This window comes from Tigriopus californicus, chromosome 11 (genome assembly GCF_007210705.1).
Source record: "Tigriopus californicus strain San Diego chromosome 11, Tcal_SD_v2.1, whole genome shotgun sequence".
In the NCBI taxonomy this organism is placed as follows: Eukaryota; Metazoa; Arthropoda; class Copepoda; order Harpacticoida; family Harpacticidae; genus Tigriopus; species Tigriopus californicus.
Window position 1 is genome coordinate 5,093,138 of NC_081450.1, and position 19,576 is coordinate 5,112,713.

A 19,576-nucleotide genomic window follows, 5' to 3' on the forward strand; every position below is an offset into this window, starting at 1 on the left:
AATAATATCTCTTTAGTTTAAACCACTCTGATTATTAGATTATTTTTCCTTCCTACATGCTCTTCCAAGGTATCTAACGTAATACGGGTGTTATGATCCACAGGCAAGCCTCGCATTTCCAGACGCATGTCCATATCATCCAGGAGAGCATTTTTCTCCATGATTGTTTGTTTCAAATCACTGACAATATTCAAGTCGATTTGAGCAGCGTCCTGGCGAAGCTTGCCAGGCCTTGTCAACATCTCGGCCACTGCGTTTTCTTGGCTTTGAATCCACCGGTCCATGTTCTCCCGTTCCAGATTGATTGACTCCATTTCGCTCACCTGACTTCCCAATGATGACATCTTAGTTTGCACCTGGATTAAAACGAACATGATCAGAACGCGTCTTCGAAAGAGTCAATACCTTATTCAAATACATTAGATTAGAGACCAAAACACACCTGAGTTAAAAGGGAATCAAATCGGGGAGCAACGTCAGTTTGATCAATGAAATGAAGAATCTTCCTGAGTCTTATGTCAGGGTTGATCTCCTGATATACAAACAAGGTTGAAAAGGATGAAATAAAACAATACTTGATCAGCTCCAAAACTGTGAGCAATCTCCAGGCTACCTTGTCAATGAGGTCTTCCAATTTCAACTTGATATGAAGCTCTTTCTCGTGGGAGGAGCGATCCCCTGGCTGAACCATTGGTGTTCCAGGCCTTGAAATGGCAGCTGCTGCTGCCTCACATGCTTGAATTGCAGATTGCAACGCAATCTTCTCAGATTGCAATTGATTGTGAATGGACTGAAATTTACCCCGGGACATTAGAATTGTATTCACTTACCCAAAATCATTCTCTACCCTTACTTTTAGTTTATCATACTGAACCTTTGTGTCGTCGAAATTGTCATTGGAAGTATCCATAAGGTTGGCTACCTCAGGCTCAAGAGAGTTCAAGTTCTTCAAGATGTTCATAAGTACATCTTCATATTCTTGGAACTTGGCCAGAGAGTCCAGCAAGCGATTTTTGATCTGTGTCCCAGTTTGGAGTAAAGAGTTATAACTCTCTTGGAAATTCCGGTGCACTTTTTCCACTTCGGAGGTTTTGTTAGGTGTGCCAGGAGGAACCTTGGACATGCCAACGTCACGGACAGAATTCAAAGTTTCCTGATAGTGTTTGATGTCATTCATAAGTTTTTCATGGTCTTGAAGCTGTTTCTCAGTCTGGCTCTTGGATGAGATGTAAAGCGAATTGTGGCCCATCAATTGGAAAGACATTTGAAGAAGCCACTTCTCAACCTCTTGAACCGACTGTTGATATGAAGAAGTGGCCAAAATGTCCTTGTCAAGAACATTAACCTTCGCATTCAGGTTTTCATTAGTGTTTTCCAGCCTTTGAATCATACTTTGGAGACGCTCTGTTACAGCCTGACTTAATTCAATGACTGGAAGTTCCTTCATCTCCAAACTAGCTTGCTTCAAGTTGGTATGGTGCTCGGAAATCTCATTGATGAATGCCGATAATTTGCTTTTGATTGCCTTCATTTCACTTATGTCTTGGCAATGAAGCTCATTGGGCAAGTTTAACGAATGCAAAAGTCTCTCAACTGAATCGGCAACGTTGCTGCTGTTTTCTAGTTTGCGTTGGAAGGATACAAGCTTTGATGATGCTTCTCCAATCGCCATTGAAAGTTGGTTGAATCGCGTCTTTAGGTCTTGCATTGACTTTCTCATATCAGTAATCTTGCCCTCTGTACAAGATTCCAAGATTTGACCAAAGGACTCTGTAAGACAATTCAAAAGGTGCTGGCCCTCTGTCATCTCTCCGGAAAGATTGCGAAGATGATTTAAACCACCAGCAAATGTCTCATTCGTTCCTTCAAACTTGACTGAGTCCTCAATAATACTCTCTGCACGATCTAGCCATTGAGTTAGTTCCTCTTTGGCCTTGTAGAAATGTGAATTGTCGGTGACTGTCTTCTCAGTTTTATTAACCAACCCTTGGAGAGTCGTGTAAAGGTTTGTGTATTTTGCTTGGGCATTAACAGTGAGATCTCGAACGTGGCTGCACGCGGAGTATTCCATGAGTAATTCACAATTCTCGTTCAACGTCTCAATGTCGTATTTTTCTTTTCCAGCCTCAATCAAAAGATTCCGTCTTCGCTGTAGATCGTCATCTGTCTTTGCCCCATGATCAAGCTCTTTTTGGACTTTGGTTGCAAAGGCTTTGAGCCATTCGGACACTTTTTCCAAAGAGGTTTCAAACGCATTCCAAGCAAGAACACATTTTTCATTGGTCTTTTGGCCTTGATTGGTTTGATTTCTGGTCTGCTCCCATTCGTACCGCAATTTAAGTATCTCGTCCTTGATGAGATCACGCCCATCATTACCCGTTGTATCGAGAACTGGCACACTTAGTTTGGAAACCTCCTCGATCAGATCTTCACCCTTGGGAAGGGAGGCAAGAATAGTTTGTAAGGCCTCGTGTTTTCTCATGGCTGTGTCTTTGTCTCCTAATGAGTCTCCGTTCTGATCAAGAGCCAGTTTTGTGGTCTTGATCCAATCCAAGGCCTTGAAGTAACACTCTTGGTAAGCTTCGTGCAATTTTACAGCTTGTGCACTTTTAATCATATTCTCATTTAATGTTTTGGCTAGCTCCTCAAAGTGACTGATGGTGTTCATGAAGCTCTGACTCTCTTGGGATGAGGATTCTTGTACCTGATCTTGGAGTTTTTTCACAATTGGTCTATGAGAATTGAGCTCATGGGCGATGCTTTTCAAAAACTCCAAATTAGCTCGTTTTTCTCCCAGATCGTTCAAGTAGCCTTCCTGCCCCAAGATCTTTGTTTCGAGGTCCTCAAGATGCTCCATGATTAGGTTGCTGGCCTTGGATAAGTCTTCCAATGTCTCATTTTGCTGGTTGAGCTCACCCTTCAAGTCAGTAATGTTGCGAACTAGCTCCTCAAAGTTAGCTTTAAGCTCAACAGTTTCTTTCTCAATTTTTTGGGCACCACTTGGTTCAGTATTAAGCACCACTCTGTCCTTGAGCTCTAGAACGTACCTGAGTTTCTTTTGCCCTTGTTCAAGGCCTTGTTTGATCTCCTTGAGCTTGGCCAAACGGTCTGATGTCCTACCATCCATACTTCGGCAGAACTCGAGAGACTCCTTCATTTGATCCATGAAGTTCTCACAATCTTGAATCATAGATGCATGTTGATGATGTTCTTGGTAGTAAACCTCCAACCTTCTCATGTTGTCTTTGGCTAGGGATAAGAGGGCATGATAACGTGTGCCAATTTGAGTGATGGTATTTGATACCCTGGAGTCGGCGCAGCTCTCTATCAATTTCTGGCCGGTCTGATTCAACTTGTCAAAGTCGGCTTGCCAATCGAAAATAGTTTGAAGTTCCACTTGGAACTCTTCCAAGAGACGTCTTTTGTCATGAAGCGTGGGCTGGAGCTCGCCAAAGGTTTTGATTTTCTTCTCTGAATTAGACAGAAACTCTTGAGCTAGACCTTGCATCTCCAGATATTCAGTCCAACCCACAATTCCAGTTTCCAATGAGACTTTCACTTTGGCCATATGTTCTGAGAATTGATCAAACTCATCCTGAAGGAAAGCAACTTCTTCCTCCACAATGTCACGGTCATCATCCAAGGCCACTGAGCAGGTCTCAGCAGCACAACGAAGCGCCTCCTCAAGGAGCTTTTCTCCATTTGACACATCGTTCTCCAGAATTCTCAATTGCGTTAGTTTACTTGTGAGCAATTCTTTGTCTCCATTGGTCTCGGAGCATTGGGACAATTTGTCTTGAGCGCTCTTTAGCCAGTTCATAAAATCATGTCCAGTCTGCATGAAGGATTCATGCTTTTGAACCATTTCCTTTTCCTTATCATACAGATTTTGTGCTTGTTGGGATAAGTTCTTGTACTTGTCTGATATCTCTTGCACAGGAGTATCCACAGCATTGGCCGTTGAAGTAACACTTTGAATCATGGGCTCAAAAGCCTGGATATCTTGAAGAATGTTGTTGGTCTGTCTCAGAGCAGCAGTTCGTTCGCTAACACTCAAGGTAGAGATCCCCAACTTACTTCGTCGAGTGAGCATTACATGTTTCGTTTCAGAAGCTTTCTTGAGACGTTGCTCTCTGTCCGTGATCCATTCTTGGAGCTTATGCACCGAGTTTTGAGTATCACTCCATTGGAGTAGATCTGTCTCAACAGCCACTTTGGCGGCCGATACCTTCCGCACCACCCTGTCCCATTCATTTTGTAGATCTTTTAGCGTTTGGGAAATCCGTTCCCGACCATCAGAGCGAGTATTCCGGATGGCCTTCTCCCCAAAGTCCATGGCACCGTGAACATAAGTCTGGTCTTCTTCCTGAGATTGGATGAGTCTTCGAAGGTTGTCCAGTTGAGTATGCATGTCGCCCTTAGATCTACCTTCAGTGGAGACGTTCTTTCGAACAATATCCATGGCCTTTTCAATCCATCCCCGAGCTGCGTTAACATTGGCGTCAAAGTCATGATGGTGGTCGTATATTTCGTTAATCCTGTTCAGCACATCGGTGGCAAAAGTTACAAGGCACTGATATTTTGAAAAGGTCTCATGATACTGAGTCATGACATTGATTTCAAGGCAGGTCCCTCTCATCTTCTCCATCATTGATTTATACTTTGCAAATTCTTCCTTGCCTTTGGAGATGCGTCGGTGAAGATCATTCATGTCTTTGACGGCCTTTTCTTTTTCCTCCATTGAGGAAAGTAGACACGTCTTTGCTGCCTTGATATTGATCTCAGATTGTTGCATCCAGTCTGAAAGGCGTTCAGTTTCATCCTTGAATTCTTGGAACACTTCCATAACCTTGCTCATTTCACTTTTGTGGTTGTTGATCTCCCCAAAAAGTTTCTCAAAATTGGCCTTTGAAGAATCAATATCCGATTTGACTGATTCAACTCCATCGGGGAAATTTTGCTGAACAACATCTCCACATTGTTGAAGTTGTTCTAAAAGGATTTGGCCTTGAGCCTCCTTATTCAGTAGATGATCTAAAGCTTGGACGACAGCTTCAACATAGTTCTTGTCATTTGGCGATCTTTGCCGCATGGTTGTCAATTTATCTCGACACCTCTGTATGTATTGCTTGAGGTTTTCTTGAACAATCTTGAACGCCTTCATATCTTTCTGTTTCTTGTCCAATTCAATAACCTTATTCGCCAAACCACTTTGAAGTTTCTCATATTGCTCCAAAATCAACTGCACTTTCTCCAGATTTTGGTTTGAATGGATATTGCGGATTTTCATGTGATCAATTTCGATTTTTTCACACTTCAATTTTTCTTGCAGTCCTTTGTATTTGTCAACAAAAACGGAAATTCTTTCGCCCAATTGAGATTGGCTCTCCGTTTCATTGAACTTGTTCTGAATGAAATCTATATTACGTTTGATTTCATTCAAGTCACTATCAAAGCCAGCCAGTTTCTTGTTTGTCTCCTCAATTTTCACTTGCAGATTGGATATGCAAGTCGACAGATCAGTCCACTTTGTCTGTAGAGCTTGGATATCATTTTTGATGGATTCGTGGCCCACAGGCAAGGTATTAGCCAGAACAGATTGAGCAACCTCAATGGTCTTTTGAACCTTGGTGTATCCAGCATCTTTGGACATGAGAAGCTCATTCAATGTTGCCACTCCATGATCAAGCTCTCGTTGGTTAACAAAGTTTGACTGCGAGAGATTCTCCAATTTGGATTGAAGGTTGTAGAGCCAATCCATTGATTGCTTGAGCGATAGGTCGTAATCGATGTGAGTTTTCACATAAGTCTGCCATTTTTGGATCAGATCGTGGACCTTGGAAGATATGTGTTGGAATTTGACCGTCAAATCAGACACGTTGGAAGTTCGCAAACCTTGAATGCCCTTGCACAATTGTTGACTTTTATCCGTGATTTCGTCAATCTCCAGCTCCTTTGCACGAATCTCTCCTTGAAGGTTGACTAATCTCGTCAATTGATCTTTTTTGTCGGAAAGGTTTGCCTTGAGGTCAAAGGTGTGCAAGAGAGTATCAGTTTTCTTCAACCAACTCATGCACTCTTCCCGAACATGCTCGAACTCAATCCATTGCTGTATTTTTTGTTCAATTGCCTGAATGGTTGACCTAACATAAGACAGTAGGGCTTGCCATTCTTGGGTTGACGAGTCTAATTGGGCGCGTACATTCACTTGACCTTCAGCACTTGTGCCAGGAACTACCTTTTCCCCAACGATTTGAATATCCTGGATCCGAAACTCTTCCTCTGGCAAGGTCAGTTGAAGATTTTTGAGACGTTCTAAATTAGCGTGAAGGCTAAGACGGTCCAAATTGGGATCGCCAAGCATTTCTACTGTATTGTTTGTGGCCACAAACCATTCACTTGCATCAATTACGGCCTTTGTGTATTGCTGATGATTGGCTACAATGACTTCGTATTCCTCCACATAGTTTTGGGCCTTATCTCGGACTTGGTTAAACTTCTTCAGCAAGTAGTCTTTGTCTTGGGACACTTTGGTGGACTTCTCGGGAAGGTTCTCAGCCTTCTCGAGTAGATCGTCAAGGGTCGGCTGGAGAGACTTGATCTCCATGAACATATTTCGGTACACAATCAATTGACATTTCTTCTCATCAAGGGTAGACTTCAAGACCATATCTCTCTTGAGAGATTGATCGAACACTTCCATTGACTGATTCAAATTGGTTTGGGTGTCGTTATAGTTGTTCCATTTTGATAACTTGCTTTGAAGGTCGCGTTCAAACTTGGAAGCCTTCTCGTAAAGAGAGGCAAATAGACTTTGAAGATCATTGAGCTCTCCGTTGATATCTTCCTTGCCTTTTAGAGAGGTGTAATTACTGGCCTTTTGGCCTTTTTCTAGAACAGAATTCAGCTCTTGCGAAGTGAGATGCTTCTCTGCCAAAATTGTCTCCGCAAACGACAGAATATTCAATAGTTCATCCCGACTTTCAACTGGTTTTATTTGGTCGTTCAATTTCGACTCAATATCAGCCAAAGTAAGTGTGAAAGTCTTGAACGAGTCTTGGAATTGCTCATGAAGGTTCACAGCTAATTGGCACTTCTTCAGAATCTCTCGAACTGTGTTGTTGATCCCGTTATATCTAGAGGTAACGTGTTGCACGTTCATCGCAATTCGAGATTCATTGCTTAGTTGAGAAATGGTGGAGCCTTCGTCCGAGTTCTTGTCGTGGTAAGATGATTCCATGCTGCTGAAGATGCAAGATTGCTCCAATTGATCAGCCAAGCTCACAAAGTCTTGTATGGGAACGTTCCACGACTCAATTGTTTGTTGGTATTCCTTGTATTTCTTCAAATTCGTGATTTTCTCGTCCACACTGGCTTTGTGTGCAAAGCCTTTTAGAATGTTTTCCATCTCGCTTAACCATAGAACTATCTTGTCATATTGTTGTTCAAAGTCATCCCATTGGCTCAATTTGTCATTTAGGCCATCTATGACGTCGGTGATGGAGGTGCAGAGTTTTTTGTAATCGTATGTGATTCTTTCAAGTTCTTGGTTGAGGACGTCTTTGGCTTTGGAGGGCAGTTTCTCCTCATTAATGCCTGCAATGTGCTTGGAGAGTGTGGCAATGTTATGAGAACCTTCTCCGAGGTTTTCCTTGAGCCTCAGGACTTCAATGCGTCTTGATTCTAGCATTGGCTTGTAGCCCATGAGGTCATTGTAGAGAGAAAGCTTGTTCCACATCTGCTTCTGCCAATCTTGCTGGTTCTTGTAAACATCTTGAAATTGTTGGATGCACTCAATGATATCTTCCATGGCAGACACGTTGCCCTTCAAACCTTCAGAGACTTCCGCATATTTCCAGTTGACTTTTTCTACCATGGATTGAACTTCTTCTGGAGGAACATTGGCACTACTTTGTACAACAGCTGCTCCTTTTTCGTTGACTTTCTCAATAAATCGCTTCTGAGAAGCAATCTCCTGGCAATCAGCCTTGGCCTTCATCAACCTGGCTCTAGATTCCTGAATAGACAGCCAATTCAAATGCTCTGGGAGTCCAAGGGTCAAAGAGTTCAGCCAATCATTAGCTTGGTTGATACTCTCTTCAAAGTCGATCCAGGCTTGATTTTGGAGGTCCTGTTTCTTCAGCATGTCCTCAGCTTGGAGGAATAAGTCTTCCCATTGGGTTTTGAGCGTCTTAAGATCCTTTCGAATGACTTCACGCCCTGGCGCTCCAGTATCAGCGAACAATCTTTCTCCAAAGCCAACCACATTATTGATTTTGATTGGTACAGCCTCTTTCTCGGCAATCACCTTTTGTATAAGTTCACTTTTTGTCTCACAATCCGACTCCTGTGCACTTTTGTCCAGCATTTTGTTGATCTCGGTCAGATAAGAACGAGCAGCCTCCAATTTTTCCTCAAAGTTTTGATGTTCTTCGACCATTCCTTGCCATTTAGCACAAACCTCTTTGCTGAGGACATGAAGGAGTTGATACCTATTGCTGATTTGAGTAATAGTGGGCTTGAGTCTTTCGGCTTTTGAGTTCTGAAGGAGAATGTGAGATGAATTGACAAAATCGTCAATAGTCTTCTCATACTGGATTACGTCATGCCGTTTCTGCTCAAACAACCGCAACTGGTCCATCTTCTCTTCGTTGGTGTTCAGCAATGTCTGGTTCTTGAAGATGCCTTCATAAACTTTAAACCAATCGTTGTGGGTTTGAATGTCTACTTCGAACTGCCTCCATTGTCCAAGAGCCTTTTCAAAGTTGATCTCAATATCATCCATCATGGCGACGTGGTTGTTCCAACTCTCTTGAAGCTCTTGCAGCTGTTGTTTGATATGATGGCATCCTTTTGGTGAAGTGCTCTTACAGACAACTTGACTAAGTTCCAGGAGCTCTTTCAGTTTAGCATCGCCTTCGTCACGTTTTTCCTTCAACTCATTTAGAAGGTACGTTTTTTGGTCTAAAGTTGCCCTCTCGCCACTAACATCAGCGCACTGACTCAATAAGTTGTTTTGTTGGCTCACAAAGTCCGAGAAAGACTTGAAATTCCCGGCGTAGAGAGTGTGATCCGCAACACAAATTCGGAGTTTTTCCATCAGGTCATTGGACTTGATCCCAATGTTTTTAAAGAGATTTTTAATCGAAGAGATATACATGTTTAAGGACTTGTCCTGAGTTTGATTGACTAACTCTTGTGCTTTATTGCAAACGGCATCTACTAGGGAATTATGGGTTGTGATTTCCTGGTGCACAATCAAATGACTTTGATGCTGACCTTTCTTTTCCTCGAGAGAGGCCTTTAGCTCAGTGTGCTGGTGCATTGCAACTTCAATGTCTTTCAACCATTTCGTTAGTTGTTCTTGCAGACTTGAAAAGTCGGCAAACTGTTTCAGACATGACTCCAACCGATTCAGAGCAATTTGTAATCCATCCGTAAGCTTTTCCCATTGACTTCGGAGCTCTTGCAACTTCCTCCGGATAATCTCTTTTCCATGAGGAGATGTATGTGAGTATAAACGTTCCCCTAATTCCATCAAAGATTCCAATTTGGCGCTCTCGTTTGTTCTTATGTCCTCAAGGTTTTCTACAGAGTTCTTGCGCTCTTGGAGCACCCTCAAGTCACCAACCACTTCATTGACTTTTTTCAAATCCTCATTCATCATTTTCATCCACGCAACGAAACCTGAGTGTTGTTCATCAAAGGATTTGTGTTCCTTAATGAAAGATTCATATTTATTCATCATCTCTCTCAAGTTCTTCATCAGCACAGAGTAACGATTTTTCAATTCACTTAAGGTGGATAGGAGCGTATTGTCCGGGCTGGACCTTTCAGCTGATTTTAGTAACTCTTGCAAGTCAGGTTCCTTAGCAAGGCTCTCGGAAAGGAGTTTCTTCAGTTTGGCCAAATAAGAGTTTTTGGCATCTGCTGAGTCTTTGAGGACGTGATCCTTGAGCTGTTTTTCCAAATCAGAGAGCATTTCACCAAATTCCTTGGCTTGTTGAGATAGATGGGATGAAGTCTTATTTGCTTTGGTAAGCTCTTGTTTCAATGCCAAAGTCTTTCGTCTCAACATGGCTAATTTGGCCTTTTCGGCGTGTAAGTCCTCTTCCAAGTCTGTTAAGCCTTGGTCTGAGATATTAGCTTTGAGAGAGGGCAAATCCTTTGCCAATTGTGCCACAATGGAGTCAGTTTGGTCCAGTTTTTGAAGATTATCGTCCATTTGAGATAACACTTTATCAACCTCGTCCATTTCCAATGGTGCTAAGGAGGCTAAATCAATGTCCTTCTGAAGGCTATCTGTGATATCCTTTACCTTTTCTAGCTTCAAGTTGAACCCATCCAAAGTCCTGACGCTCTTCTCCAACTTGTTTGTTCTATCGTCGATCTTACTTTTAAGGTCTAGAAAAGAGCCTTGCAAGCCTTTCATTTTCTTGCCCACCTCAGGATTGTTCAGGCTCTGAGCTCGGCTGTCAAGCTTAATCAAAACGTCTCCATGGGAATCTACATCCAGTTTCAATGACTTCATTTGGTGAAGAAGATTCTTCTTGTCCGCAAGTTTATCTTGAGCTCCATCCAATTGCTTTGAGTAGGCGACTGTAATTGCATCCAACCATTTTTGGAATTGGCCAAAGTTGTCATCAAACGAAGCCCATTTCAAGGCAATTCCTTCCACAGATTTCTGAATTCCGCCCATATAGTCAATATGATTCTCCCAGCCATCCCTCATCTGTCGAATATGAGAACGAATCTTTTCGCGATCTTGGGACGGTATGTATGCAAACAAGTTTTCACCTGTAGCAATGGCTTTTTCAAGTAAGCTGTGTCCAGTGCCTTTCTCAGCAATCAGGGCTCTCAATTCCTCTAGCTTGTTGGGGGCCACTGGTTCGTTCACAAGCTCAGCTAAGCCCTCGAACTCTTTGAGGTTGGCTTTGGATAACCGGAGCCATTTTTCATACTCGTTGATTGCGTCAATTTGAGCCCCCTTATTTTCTGCCAAATCTTGCAGTTTCTGTAGCTGCGTATCCACAGAGACTTTGAATGTTTCATATCGATTTCGCAGTTTGTTGGTTTGTTGCTCCAACCGCACATCAGGGGTTTTACTCATCAGAAGATCTGTGGCTTTGCTCAAATCATCTAATGAAGAGTCTTTGGAATGAAGCTCCTGCTTTAGCTTTTCCAGTTTCTCAGAGATATCTTTGCATGTGTCTAATTCCGTTGGACACGCTATCTCCTCGCGGAACAAAGTCTCTGCAGTCTTAAGCCAATCCGAAAGCTTTTCGGAGAGATCTTGGACGTTTCTCCAAGACAGGAGAAACTCCGAAATATCAATTTTTAACTTGGCAATCTCATCTAGGAGTTCTTTTCGATCGCGATCCAGACATTTTACGGTTTCTTTTACTTCATGGCCCTTTTCATCATCAGCTACTTGGAGCAAAAGATTTGCAACATTTTGGAGGGTGGCAGAAGGACCCCCAGTTTCCTCCAAGGTTTTCTCAAGCTCATTGAGACAATCCAATTTGGTTTCTAAGCTGAACTTGTCGCTTTTTTGGTCAGGTTTACACCACAGAAGTTTGTCTTTGGTGGCTCCAATGGTTTTGATCTCTGATTGGACTTTCTCGATGTAATGTTTCTCCAGAACATTGTGCAAAGCATTAGACACCTTTGATATTTGGGAGGCAGTTGCATCGTACCGTTTGGCCAGACTTGCCAACTCTTTTGAAAGAGAAGTAACATCGGCATTGTTGAATTGGATTTTCATGTCTTTGATTTCTGTCTCAATATCCGTCAAACCTTTTTCAAAAGCATCAGCCTCATCTTGCAATTTGTTTGCCAATAGAAGGCGTTGAAGGATCTCTTCGTCTGCTCCTGTGTAGTCTTCGCATGTCATGGCCTGTTCTCTCAATTTGGCCAAGCCATCAAAGTTGATCTTAATTTTGTTTCGAATATCCTTGGACTTTGTCTCAAAGCCTTCTAGGGCTCCTTTCAGTGACATATGCAACACATTGAGTTTGTCAAAGCCTTCACCGATGTCAGCAATTGTTTTGTCTAAACCTTCAATGGGTTTGCCTTGATTGGCACTCAATAGCGACGTCATCTTTGCTTCAATATTAGTTTTCTGATTGAGCATCTGAGGGAGTTCATTGTCGTATTTTACCAGCTTTGTCTTGGTAGATTCAGTGTCAGCGTTATTTTCCAAGGCAGATTCCAAGGAACAATGAGTATCTTGGATCCAATTGGTTATGTCATCTAAGATTTGCTCCCACTGAGCCCAAAGCACCATCTTGGACTCAAGAGCATTCAGATTAACTTTTAAAGTCTTTCCCAAATATCCGTATTTCTTTTGAACATCCTGCATATCCGTTTTCAAAGGCAATGTGTCAAAACTTGGCACGGTTTGCAACTCTTGAATAAGCTGGGTTTGTTTCTTGTAGTATATTTCGAAAGGATGCCTAACCTTTTTCAAAGTATCCAATCCATTCTTGCACTTGTCTACCATGGCAGCTACATCCTTTTTTCCCTTGATGGTTGCTTGCTCCAAAGTTCCTAGAGCATCTTGAGCCTCGTCCAACTGAGCCATGACTGATTCTCGGTGGCCTAGACTTTGCTCCCACAAGGCTATCAAGGATTGCGATTTGCCTTGTTGTTCCTTGAGTAGGCTTGTGACTTTATCCCATTTCGAAGTGGCCTCAGACAATGCATCTTGGACCACTCCTACTTGCTGAGGATCCGACATGACCAGCTCTCGTCCCAGCCTCTCGTAGTCCACTTTCAAAGAGCTTTTCTGATCACACTGATCGGCAAGATCAGCCACGGCAGTGGCAGCTGCTTTCAAACAATCAATGGTGCTGTCACGGACATTGATTTTCTGAACCTTTTGAAGCACTTGTTGAAGCCACTCGGCCAGTTGTTGCTCCACGTCCTTGAAATTGTCCCACTTGTCTTCCAAGGAATGAAGCTTATCTTCTTTGGTTTCGATCAGATCCTTTAAGTGAACAATCCTTTGCAAGATATTGGCCACCAGGAGTAGCACGCTGGTGGGTTTACCATTCTGCATAACATAAGTCTTGCTCTTGGCAGCAATCTCTTCATCATTAGCTCCGTCATTCTTCCGGCTTTGGCATTGTTGAGCCAAGCTTTCCAACTCGGCCAAGGCGATTTCTAGACCATCTAAAGAGGTGACGTTGTCTAATGTTTGCTCCAGATGGTTCAAGGTCGAATCAGACTCTGAATGCCATGTGCAAAAGGAGGACCAACGCTGAAGAGACCTCTTTTTATTTTCTAAGAGAGCTCCTAGTTCCTCATAATTGGCTTGCATTGTTTTAACGTTCTCCGTCAACGTTTGGTTACTTGAGTCGGGCTTGAGTTTGGTTAATTTGATTTGAGAATCCGCGTGTTCTTGAGCCAAAGAATGGACTTTGGTAAGACTTGAGTCAATCAGATTGAAAGGAACTTCGTTTAGTTCGACAATTTTACAACGAAGATCCTTGATCCAAGCACAAACATCAGCCACCTCGTCCTGAAATTCTTGCATGTTTTGAATATTTTGCATGATTTTGGATAATTTGGCTCTTGACGTGTCCGACAACTGAGCCAGTTCGCCTTTCAAGCCTCCGACCTTTTGCTTTACTTGTTGGGCGCTCTCTTGAGTCATGTGCATTGCCACCATATCAGAATCCTTGGACATATTTAGGAGGTCAATCTGTTTTTGAGTCAATTTGTCATTCAAGGCTTTCAACTGATCCAATTCGCCCGTAAGGCCTTCCAATGATAAAGCTAGGAGATGTTGATCTCCATTCATATCAGCCTTTTTGGCACCCACCCACCCATCAATCTCGTCATATTCGTGATCAAATTTGTTCCATATCTTCACCAAATCTTTTAATTTTGGAATCCATTGGGACACATTGGCCTTCACAGCCTGGATTCGTGATTTTAATGCATCAACGTCATCCGAAATTCCTTGCCCGCAAGATAAGTCTGATCCTTTTTCAGAAGCTTGTGCTAACAATTTTTCGTTTTTGAGAATCTCTTCTTCAAACAGTTGCAGTTCCGATAATTCTTTAATGGCATCATCAATATTGGTATGGCGAGGCATGCCCATGGTAACCTTCAGTTCAGCTTTTTCCAGCCAAGGTTTGATGGTTGTCAGATCATTCTGACAATCATTCCAAAGATCCAGATCTTTGGCAATAGTAGCAGACTTTTCATCTACATTAAGGTTTAGAGCCTCCACATCTTTTTTGACTGTCTCCACTTCGGCTTTAAGGTCCACAACCTTGTCTGTGTCAGGGACGTTTTCAAAGAGATTATTGGCATCGATTTCGAGTTTTTGTAATTGATTCATTTTGCCCTTGACATCAGATTGAAGCTCGAGTGTCATCTTGACCCTATCCTCTGGAGATACGTCCAATTTTGTCAGTTGGTCCAACTTAGTTTTGGCCTTGCCAACCCAAGCTTTCAGATCTCCCAGATTCTTGTTGAACTCTGTCCATTTCACATCTAATTCTCCCAGGTGCTGAATTTTCTCATTGCATTCTTCCAGAAGATCCCTGAGCCTTAGTTCCATGGTGTTCATTTCTTGAGACAAAAGATTTTGTTGCTCTGAAGTAGCAGCTGCACTCAAGGCATCGGCTAGTTCCCTCATTTTGCCCAAAATGCCATCTGTAGCTCTTGTTATTTCCTCCTTCAAATCTAATTTGACCCTCAATTGAAGCTTGACTTCCTTGTGATCGTGCTTTGGGACAACTTTCTTGAGTTCAAATTCAGAATCATCAATGAGCTTGAGCATGTGAATCTTATTCTCCTTGTACTCTTGCCACACCTTCAACTGCTCCTTGAAATTCTTCCTGCGTTCCACGCATCTGGAATAGCAATCATTCCACATGGACTCAAGGGCCTTGACCTCTTCTTTTAAGAAGTCAGGGGCGTTTGGATCCCGCATGAGATCCAATCCCTTTTGAAGTAGGCCCAAAACTGGCCCTCTATGTTCATCTAGCTGTTGAAGGATGGCCTCTTCCCTATTCAATAAGAATTGGACGTCTTCTTCTGTATTCGGGAAATTATCCTCCAAAGACTTTTGTTGGATGCCCCCCAATAAGCCGTGGATTGCCTTGGCCTCTTTTTTGAAGTCATAACACCTAGAATATATGTCGACCTTTTGCATGGTGAGTTCAATCACGGGAATCATGCTTTTGTATCGGGTGATCAAACCTTCCAGACGTTTCTGTTCGGACAATCCAGAATCATCTGCTCGTTGGCTAACGAGTGAGTCCAGCTTTTGAACCAACCATTTCATGTCATCACGACGGTTGTCGACATCACAGCATAATTGTTGGAAAGCCTCCTTTTCGTCATCAAATACCTCTGCATCGGAATCATTCTTGAATACTTTTGCTAACGTATTGTCAACTGTATCCATCCATCGGACCATTTGGCTAAATTTCTTCTCGTATTCCCTCCACTGTTCCGGTATTTGTTCCAATCGCTTGAGAACTGATTGAACTCTTTCGTAGATTGCATCCCATTGTTTTTGCCTGGTTTGATGCATCTCACCAAGGTTCTTATCATCAGGAGCAATGGCTTTGAATGCCTTAACCACATTCTCCATTTTATCAAGGCTCCCCTCGGCCACTTGGATTATGTTGGAATTACTAAAGAAATCGATATGCTCTTGAATAATCTGTGGAATGTTTTCACTATTCTGGAAGGCATGGCTTTCATCTTGGAGCTTGTTCTCGATCTCACGAATGCAATTTCCCAATTGGTCGTCATACAATCTGAATTCACACTTGAGTGCATGATGTGGGGCATAAGCTTGGATGCTGTCCCATTCAGCTTTGATTGATCCTGTATCTTCTCGTACTTTGGTCTTATCTGAGTCTGATAGGAATGGTTCCAATTGCTGGGCCATGATAAGATAGTTGTTTAGAATGGTTTCACAACGGGGATGGAAGAAGTCCTTGTGCTTTTGAACGATTTCTGATGAGGTGATATGTTTGACATTAAACATAATCTTGGCCTCTTTGAGCCAACTGACAATGGACTTCTGAGCCTCGAGAAACTTATCCCACAACTGCATACCGCTAGTCATATTCGACTCAAATTGTTTAACCGCTCGTAGGGCAACTTCAAACCGTCCATTGATGTAGTCCATTCGCCGACTCACGTCGCAAGTGTCTATTCCTTCTTTTCCTTCAGTGTTCTTAAGAATGCCTTGAAAGACATTATTTTTACTTTGGAGCAAACTCTGCATGTTTACAGTTTTGGCCAAGAAAGGCTTGTGCTTGGCCAGTTCTATCTGGAGATCTTCTGGCTCACCAACAGCTTGAACCGACTTGACCAGACCATCCACATCATCACACCATCGCAACACCTCAATTTCGCCGCTATCGAAGGCTTCAATTTGGGATAAAAGGTGGTGGAACAATTGGATCCGCGTAGGGATCATAGAACGAATGATTACCAAGTTCTCTTTCTCTTTTTTCAAGATGAACATCATGTCTTCAATGTCTTCACTTTCCAATTCAGGAACGAGTTGTTGAAATTTCTTAGACAGAGACTTGAAAAGTTCTTCCATGTCACTCACCTCGGAGTGTAGCTCCATAAGGATATCCAAGGTCTGCTTGATGCTCCCGGTCTCCACTTGTTGAGTGGTGCTAAGAATTGATTCAGCCTTTCTTAACCATTGATCCAATTGCTCAAGGCTTTCTTGGTACACCTTCTTCTTTCGATGAATATCTCCACTCTGAAGGAACCTCTCTGCTTGCTTGAACAGTTGCTCCCAGTTATTGGAAACGATTATGAACCTCTCGCGGAGATCTTGTCCAACGGCGGCGTCACTTGTGGCCACTAGAAAGGCCACGGTATCTTCAAGCAAGAGATATCGTTCCTTCCAATTAGCGAAGTCGTGGAAGAAATCTTCTTGGACGCTTTCGTCCTTCTTTAAAGCTTCAAAAGCATCTATGATGTAAGCTTCGACTGGTTGGTAGTTGGCATTCCAACGCTTCCAGTAGGTCAAGACCTCTTCCAAAAGCGACTGCACGCATCTTAACTCTGTGGACGTGTTTTTCCACCTTTCAGCTACGTCGTCAATGAATCGGTTGATTTCAAGTTTTTCTTCGGCGTTAACGTCTCCATCTTTTTTGTACTCCTCACTCACTTCTTTGAATTCGATGAAAGCCTTTTGGAATTCTTGAAAGATCTTGTTTTTGGACACAAAAGTCTTATACTGGGACATGATCTGCTGGACTCTCTCTTCACGGCCGTACTTGATAGTCCAGGTCTTGAGCTTTGACTCGGTGAGCATGAGAAAGGCCACAATGCAGCACTAAAAATTAGAATGAAATACTAATCCTGGAAGTAGATGTTGGCATTAAGAGCCATTTCAAGGCTCAAAGGGGGACCATCTATTCAGTCAGAATATTGCTCTGACCGATAAGAAGGACCGCACAAAATGTACCTGGAACAAACTGGAAATGAACAGGACAGAACATGAAGACCAAGCAGCCACAAATGCAAAAAGAAACAATCGATCCAAGTAAACTTTGATAATCCCAAACGGACCCCTCCCCCTGCCAAAGTGAATAAGTGTAAGCAATTGTATCACGCATCAAGAGCGATGGCACCACCTGACTATCTTGGCCTACCTTATGTTCCAAAAACTTGAGTCTCACTGCTCGGACATCGGCCTTTGCGCCGATGTTTCCAAGTCGGTGAGCCATAGATTGGAGCTGATCCTTAGGGATCTGCTCTACATAACGACTCGACGACACAGCCGTCTCAAATTGTTTTTTGACCGAAGGCAGATCTGCAAAGAATGCTTTATGGTCTTCTATTTTCTGGTTCAGAACCGCTGCAGCCTCTTCATTTAAAATGGCCGGAATATCGTCAGAGTTGACAAGACCTTCACCCTGGTTCAGCCATTCGCCGATTTTGCCAAACTCTCCGGGTAGGGAAGTGTCCAAGAGCCATTGCCAATGGCGCATCTGTAATTACGTCAAATATGGTTTTGAATCTATTTTCAAATCACTTGGGGCTTTCCTGGAAAGAATGAATAGTTTCCTGTTTCACAAACCTGAGTCTCCATTTTTTGCCAGTTATTGTCGAGCTCATTCCAAGCTTCTGGACTGATGCCCAGTTGTCGGTTTGATTTCAGTTGTCGTAATCGATCATAGATCTCTTGTTTCGTTGTCATCTCTGCCTTGAACTTTTGGAATTCTTCATAGTTCTTGGGCAGGTGGCCTTTGGTGACTTGCGTCTGCTCAAACCAGCTGATCTTGGTGGTGAGCCAGGCCCTCAACTCTTGGTATTGACTTTCCAAGGAGCCGAAACGATCCGCACCCTGGAAGAACGAATTATTTGATTTGTACGGAAAGAAATCGTAGCTCGTGTTTCATCCACTGGACATTGGATACGCCTAAGTGGGTTAGTCTCGTAACGTATAATATTAGTTTGGAAATGAGGGTAGGGGGGTTGGTAGTTCGTGATGTCCGGAGCTGACAGAGATTGAGGAGAAAGCGTATTATTCTTGGGTATTTCATTGGGAGCAAAGGCATCTGGACACGATCATCATCTCGCACATCTCATTCTGTCATATGTGTTTGTGTTTACCCCAAAGCAAGAACTCAAGGGTCGAGTTCGTGAAGCCGAGGCATTTCGTTCACGGGAGTTGCGTTTCCGCAATACCATAACTTCTCTGGAAGTGGCGTCTTCATCGGGAGAGTCTCCGTGATCGATGTGTCTCAGGAAGGTATCATTTCCATTCACAATGCTGGCAGGCAGCTCCGCCTGTCTTTGGCGTCTTTGCTTCTTTAAATTGACCTCGTGAGCCAATCCCGTCTCGATGTTTATCTTATGTTGCCAACTATGGACTTTTGTAGAAAAGTCAGACGTCTCATGGGTTATGTATGAGGACCGACGCCTCGTACTTGGCGGAGAGGCAAATGTTAGAGATTGCAACGAACTTCGACGTCTTCTTGAAGAGGAAAATGCCCTCATGGAAACTTTCTCTCTGACTTCCGAATCTGACGCGCTCGACGATTCTTGGAACCGACCCCTGATATCGTCCAAAGCTGCTTGAAAGGGGTCAAATCTTGGTATGGAGGGTCTCCTCTAGGGATTGGGGAATGATAGGAGGGAAAGTTTAGGGACAAGACAGGTGAATGAAAATAAGATCATGCATTAAAGTCGTCATGGCAAGAAATGCTTGTGTGAATCAGTTTCCAGGGGCCAAATTGGTTAGCCATGCGTTGTAAAATGGATTACAGTACATACCTTGGTCACGGATCCTTCGGGATATTTATGTAGGAATTGTGCCACATAAGTCATGACGGATTTCTCATCCGGGTTCGGGACATCCACGTCCTCGGGGTCTAAAAGCCGAGTGACCCCGAGTTTCACCTCAGCCACATAAAAGGCGGTTTCCAATCTAGTTTGATTGTTTTCTCTTTGCATGGAATCCATGTCGACGGCGCCTAGAAATAAGACGGAAAATTGTAGAAAATGAGACAAGGCCTTGTCGCCCTTCAAGAAAAGAAGGTAGTTTTCTAAACAAAACTCTGCAGTTATCTAA

At 43.0% G+C, this 19,576-nt stretch overlaps 1 protein-coding gene across 1 annotated transcript in view; it reads right to left on the reverse strand.

Annotated features, from left to right (window-relative positions):
- Positions 1-19,576, reverse strand: part of LOC131889901 (muscle-specific protein 300 kDa-like) — a 49,256-nt gene that overhangs the window by 22,397 nt on the left and 7,283 nt on the right. Inside the window, exons 5-11 of the mRNA XM_059239123.1 lie at positions 19,279-19,478; positions 18,080-18,346; positions 17,652-17,990; positions 854-17,332; positions 614-790; positions 443-532; positions 57-356 (exon numbers count right to left, since the gene is read on the reverse strand). Coding sequence (XP_059095106.1) covers positions 57-356; positions 443-532; positions 614-790; positions 854-17,332; positions 17,652-17,990; positions 18,080-18,346; positions 19,279-19,478 — 17,852 coding nt within the window. The remainder of the gene's footprint in view (positions 1-56; positions 357-442; positions 533-613; positions 791-853; positions 17,333-17,651; positions 17,991-18,079; positions 18,347-19,278; positions 19,479-19,576) is intronic.